Raw genomic sequence first — 6,221 nt, 5'->3', positions numbered from 1 at the left:
TATATTACAAATCAAGAAACTAAGGTTCAGAGAGATTATGTGATCTGTCCAAGGTTACATACATTATAAGTGACAGAACCACTATTTGTACCCAAGTCCAAGGACTCTGAGTTCAGGGCTCTTTCTAATGCACTGTGATACAAATAATCATAGTTCTCATGTCTATAATGCTTTATAGTTTACAGAGCACTTCACAGAATCAAATTATTGTAGCTGGAATTTTAGGTATTATCTAGTTAAATTTAATTTTCTAGATGAGGAAATAGAAAGTCAGTGATTTGACTGAGACCACTTGGGAATTAAGTGGCAGAACTAGGGTTCAAATTAATGTTCTCTGAGTCCAAATTTAGCCCTCAGTCTTTCCTCACTTGAGATGTACACAATATAAGGACTCCTATCCTCATTTCACAGATGAGGAAAGCAGGGCTCAGAGAAATGACAAGTAGCCATCAAATGTCAGACCTGGAATTCAAACTCAGATCTCTCCAGACTCCAAATTAGGACAGCCTGCTATCTCACACTGCTTTTGGGTATGTGGCTTTGATCCTGGCTTACATGAATGTGTTTGTGTATGTATTCATGTGTTATAGTTTATATTTTAGGTGAGGAGAAAAAAACTCAAATTATATGTAAAAATATTTTTTCATGGAGAGGATTCTGGAAAGATGGCGGAGTAGGTCGGAAAATTTCAGCTCTCCAAATTTCCTCCACAGAAAAATTTCCTCAGAGGGAACGTAGAGCAACACAAATAAACAAAAGTCAGAGTAAAGTAGTAGTTCTCCTAAGAAAACTTAAGACCACCCCAGGAAAGACCTGACCTCCAGGGGCAGAGGTTCAGCCTGAGTGAACTGCAAACACCTCCAGGCCAGCTCCTGAAGCAGAGAACAGATTTCCATTTGTAATAAGGCAGTAGACTAATTTAAATAAGTAACTTAAAAAAAATGAACTTGCACATCCCCAGTACTTACCAGTGTCTTGCACATAGTAAGCACCATCTCACTCAAAGTGAGAATGCTATAGGACCTTAGACTAAAAGGGCCAGGGTCTCACATTGCATTCTGGGCCATCTCCAGCCGTCCTGATGAATATCAGGCCACTGGACCTAGATGGCTCAGGAGAAGAAAGTGAGGTTGGTGACCTTGCACAGCCCTCCCTCACTCAAATCAAAGCCAACTGCAAGTCATGTCATCATCTTGATGTCATGGTCCTCTTCGAGAAGGAAGGACAAACACAATATCAACCTGGAATCAACAGAAAACAAGCCCTGGGGGCAGCTGGAGTTGGGAGGCAGTCTAGGTCTTAGAAACTCATGGTGTGGGGGTGTGACCACTGAGGAGGAGATGAGGAAGGATCTTCCACTCTAGAGGAACACCACGCACAGCTGGGCTGACCAGATGCATCCTGGGCTGTGGCTGCCAGGACAAGGAGTTAGCAGGTGCCTGTTGAGTGCCATAGCAAAGGGAAAGGACCCTGTTGGCTATGGGCACTTGCAGGAGAGCAAGATTCCCTGTTTCAGTTCCAAGGCAGAAAGGACAGCTGTATTTTGCAGCCCCCTGAGGGACTGGAGGAAGAAAGATCATTTGTGGGATAACATGACTAGAGAGTCCAGCCTTAGCTTAGGAGTAGAGAGGAGAACCCAATGTTGAGCCCTGGGACAGACCATAGAAAATAAGAGTAAGAAGGACCTGAGGCTTGGAGCATTATTCCCCATATATTGGGACTATAGGTCAATCACACTAATAGCTGCTAAAAATAAAATAAAACCAAAAAAAAAGCAAGCAAAGGAGAAAAAATCCAAGCATAGATAGCTATCACAGGGATAGAGAAGATCTGGGTTCATATTCAGAGGAAGATAATGGAACCTAAAAAGTCACTCTTTTTTCAATGAGAAACATCAAATAGTCCTAAGCATAAAAAGATTTCTTAGAAAAACTTTAAAAGGACTTTAAAAATCAAATAAGAGAGATTGAGGAAAAATTAGAAAAAAAAAGAGTAATCCAAGAAAATAAAGAAAATTATGAAAAGAAAGTCAACCAAATTGAAATAGAAAACCAAAAACTGAAGGAAGAAAATAATTCCTTGAATACTAGAATTAGGCAAAGGGAAGCTAATGACATTCTAAGACACAAATAAATAATAAAATAAAATCAAAAGAATAAAAAAATGGAAGAGAATATGAAACATCAGAAAAACAATTGATCTGGAAAATAGATTGAGGAGAAAACATGAGGATAGCAAGACTACCTGAAAATTATGATAAAAAAAGAAATCTTGTAACACTATTACAAGAAATTACAGTGTAACACTACTACAAGAAATTATCAAGGAAAATTGCCCTGAAGTTCTAGAACAAGAAAGTAAAGCAGAAATAGAAAAAATTCAACTATCACCACCGGAAAGAGATCCCAGGAGGAAAACTTAAAGCAATATCATAGCCAAGTTTCCAAGCTCCCAGGTTAAGGAGAAAATATTGGAAGAAACAAGACAAAAATAAATATCATGGAACTACAATAAGGATTATATAAGACCTAGCAGTTACTACACTGAAGGACTGTAGGTCTTGGAATACTATATTTCATAGAGCAAAAGATCTGGAGTCATTGCCAAGGCTAACTTACCCCTCAAAGTTAAGTATAATCCTGAATGAAAAAAGATGGACATTTAATGAACAGAAAGACTTTCAGGTATTTGTGACAAAAACAACAGAACTTTAGGGAAAATTTGACATATGACATCCAGGAGAAATACAAAGCAAACATTAAGGACCAATTATAAGGGACTCAATAAAGTTAAATCATTTACTTCTTATTTATGAAAATATCATAAATGCTATTATGACTGTCATTTTTATTTGGATAGTTTAAAAGAAAGGCTTGGGCTGAGCTGGGTATGATGGAGTGATTCTTAAAAAAGTAAAACTGTGTAGGAATAGATAGGAAGGAACAATTAACTTCTACAAATGAGGCCAAATAAAAGGGAAAAATTGATACAGAAGAAGCTAGCAGGGGAGAGGGCAGGTAGCAATGAAATCTTACTCTTATTGGGAATGGATCAAAGAGGGAACTACATATATTATATATACATATATACACACATATACATGTATATATATATATGGGTATAAAAGTTTTCTATATTCAAAAAATAAGAGGGCAATGGGACAGAATGAAGGGAGAGGCAAAGGGAGGGATTCTTGGAGGGGAGGGGAGGTTAAGGAACAGGAGGGCAAAGTAGTGAGTAGAAATGAAGCAGAGGAATAGGAACAGGGTGAGAAGGAGAGTGAGGAAAAATAGGAAGCAGGAAAATATATAGCAAGTAATTATAGGTTAGAATGTGAATGGTATGAATTTAGCCATGCAAACTGATAGAGATTAAATATTTGAATTTGACAATATCTGTCTTTGAAGAAATGCTATAAACATAAACACAAAAACATAAAGAGCAGGAGTAAAGTGGATTGTACAAAAAAGCAAGTGTAGTAATCATGATTTCAGATGAAGTTAAAACTAAAATAGGTTTAATCAAAAGAGAAAAATAGGGAAACTACTCTATGTGTCAGGCATTTTACACAATATTGTTTTAGAACATTTAAAATAACTCGACAGTATAAAAACCTGAGCATATACCTGACAAAACAGACACAGGAACTATGGGAACATAAACATAAAATGCTTTTTATATGAATAAACTCAGATCTAAATAACTGAAGTAATATTTATTTTCATGGGCAGGAATAGCCAATATAATTTTTAAGATGACGATTTTATTCAACTAATCCCAATTAAATTACTAAAAAATTATCTTACTGAGTTAGAAAAAATAATAACAGTTCATTTAGAAAAACAAAAGGTCAGGAACTTCAAAGAAATCAGGAGAAAAAAGATGTAAAGGAGGCAGATCTGGTAGTATTAAACATTAAACAATATTATAAAATGAGAGCATTGTTGAAGTATGAAATGGATACTTTTGATTATTTTAAATTAAAATTTTCTCATATGAACAAAACCTCTGAAGTCAAGAATAGAAGGAATGCAGAAAATTGGGGGGCAACTTTCATAGATAATGGCTCAGATAGAATGGGATTGGATGGGAATATTGCTGTGATGTAGGACATGATGAGCTGCCTGGTTGAGAAAAACATGAAAAGACTTCAACTTATGAAAGAAGATCCTATCCACCTCCAGAGAAACTGATGACAAGTAGAAATAAGCATGGTATGGTCTTACATATATGTGTATGAGTGTATACATGTGCATGTTTATAGATATCTAGGTATATGCATAACATATGTATATGTATTTGTATATGTGTATATATGTATGTGTGGGTATATACATCTATCTATCTACACTTAATTGTAGGCTTCTTGGGTGTGTGTGTGTGGGGCGGGGAATAAAGTAAAAAGTGCACAGCAGAGAACAAAAGAAAACCTACAAGGAAGCCAAAAAAAAAAAAAACCAAAACCAACTGAGCAGCTTTTAAAACGTGTAGTCTATATTATATATGTTTTCTTGAAGTAGAGACTTATAGATTTATATTGAATTCTCTTATGTTCTGCTGTATACATGGCACTTTTTTCTTTTTCTTATTTTGTGCTTAAGTTTCAAATAAATTTAAAAACTTTTTTTAAAAAAGACTTTTTTGTCCCCTACCCTTGTAGACAGAGGAAAGGGATACATATGGTTTGCTGAATGATCACGTGTGGGTAGAATATCTCCAAATTCAAATGCCATTAAGAAGCTTCATGATTGGCTGAAAGGGAGCCTGGAAGTGTAGAATGAACCAATGAGCTCAGTCCCAAGTGACCAGGTAAATAAATCCTTTCAGGAGAGATGCCATACTCATCTTGGGCATGAAAGAGTCACATGTTTGTTCTATGACTAGAAAGGGTAATGATTGGCTGAACTAAGCCTGGAGACTTTTAGCTTCATAGAATAACTTAGAAGATAAGTACCATCCAGTCTAGCTAGGAGGGGGTAATTTTATATACGCTTTCTTCCAGTGTATTATTTCTCAATAAGTATTTGTTCCTCCCTACCCCACCTCTGTGAAAAAACCTAATGAAATGAAAAGTTATGTCTGGAATATGGGGCAAGAGTAGCAGATGCCAAGTTGCAGCATCTAGTTATGGTGGCAATGGTAAGGAGTAAGAGCCAAGTTGACCACAGACTAAAGAAGAAGATACTTGAGCCTAGGAAGACAAAGCAAGCTCAGAGATCAGGAAGGTCATGGAGCTCAGATCTTAGGTTGGGGTTTAGAGACCAAGGAAAGACTAGAAAGTAGTGAGAGGTGGAAGCCCTGGGACCAACTCAGCAAACATTTATTAAACAAGATACCTCTGAAAAAGCTAAACCCCATCTCTTCCTACCATAGGCTCCAGAGTGGGGCTGGGATCTATGGAAAGCAAGTTTTAAGACCCAGGGCTGTCTTTCATAGATTGTCACTGTTGTTTGTCCTTTGTTCTTGAAGAGGACCGTGACATCAGGGAAGTGATGCCATAGTATGCAAGTGAATTGGATTTAAGTAAGGGAGAACTGCAAGGTCACCAGCCTCACTTTTTCCTCCAGAACCATCTGAGTTCAGTGGCGAAATACAGATCAGGACAACTGGAGATGGGCCTCCTTTCATAGGGAACCTATATGAGAACACCTCAGGGACCTCAGGAGAAATTATCTACCCAAGGTCACACACATCATGTCAGCACCAGGACCCAATCCAAATCCTCTGACACCCAAATTTAATATTCAGATTTTCACAATACTATACTGCCTTTGTGGTGAGTTTGGCTAAGGACATTGGTTGGGGGAAATAGAAAGAGGCAGAGATATTTAGGTGGAAATGATGAGTAGGCAGGTAGAGATGTAAGTCTGGAGCTAAGGACAGAGGTCAGGGCTGAAGATGGGGACTTTATAATGAGACTTCTCTCCTTCACTACCACCCTATACTTTTCCCCAACCCATAGGACAGGATGGTACCTTCTCTCATGCTGAACAGCTTGGCGGCAGAGGAGTCCTTCAAGACTTGCTTGACAAAGATCCCCTCCTTCCCACCACCAGTGACACTGTAGCCACTGGCTCCAGCCTCCACGTCTGTCTGCAGAGTGACCTCCATTGGTTCCTGTACAGTCAAAACAGAAGACAGAGCTCTGAGAAAGGACAGACTAACCCTAGTTAGCATGTGATATTGACAAAGACCAAATTAAACTGAAGGGAGCCACAGTG

At 37.9% G+C, this 6,221-nt stretch overlaps 1 protein-coding gene and 1 pseudogene across 7 annotated transcripts in view; one reads left to right on the top strand and one right to left on the bottom strand.

The window, feature by feature from the left end:
• The window catches only part of AHNAK2 (AHNAK nucleoprotein 2), an 82,674-nt gene that overhangs the window by 27,891 nt on the left and 48,562 nt on the right, over window positions 1-6,221 (bottom strand). For all 7 annotated transcript variants that reach the window (XM_072630041.1, XM_072630045.1, XM_072630042.1 and 4 more), the window contains one exon: window positions 5,976-6,117. In XM_072630041.1, coding sequence (XP_072486142.1) covers window positions 5,976-6,111 — 136 coding nt within the window. In that variant the 5' untranslated portion in view covers window positions 6,112-6,117. The remainder of the gene's footprint in view (window positions 1-5,975; window positions 6,118-6,221) is intronic.
• The window catches only part of LOC140518166 (ubiquitin-ribosomal protein eS31 fusion protein-like), a 10,580-nt pseudogene extending 4,359 nt beyond the window's left edge, over window positions 1-6,221 (top strand).

This window comes from Notamacropus eugenii, chromosome 1, assembly GCF_028372415.1.
Source record: "Notamacropus eugenii isolate mMacEug1 chromosome 1, mMacEug1.pri_v2, whole genome shotgun sequence".
In the NCBI taxonomy this organism is placed as follows: Eukaryota; Metazoa; Chordata; class Mammalia; order Diprotodontia; family Macropodidae; genus Notamacropus; species Notamacropus eugenii.
Note: the sequence above shows the minus strand (reverse complement) of the source record. Positions and strands in the feature narration are given on the sequence as shown.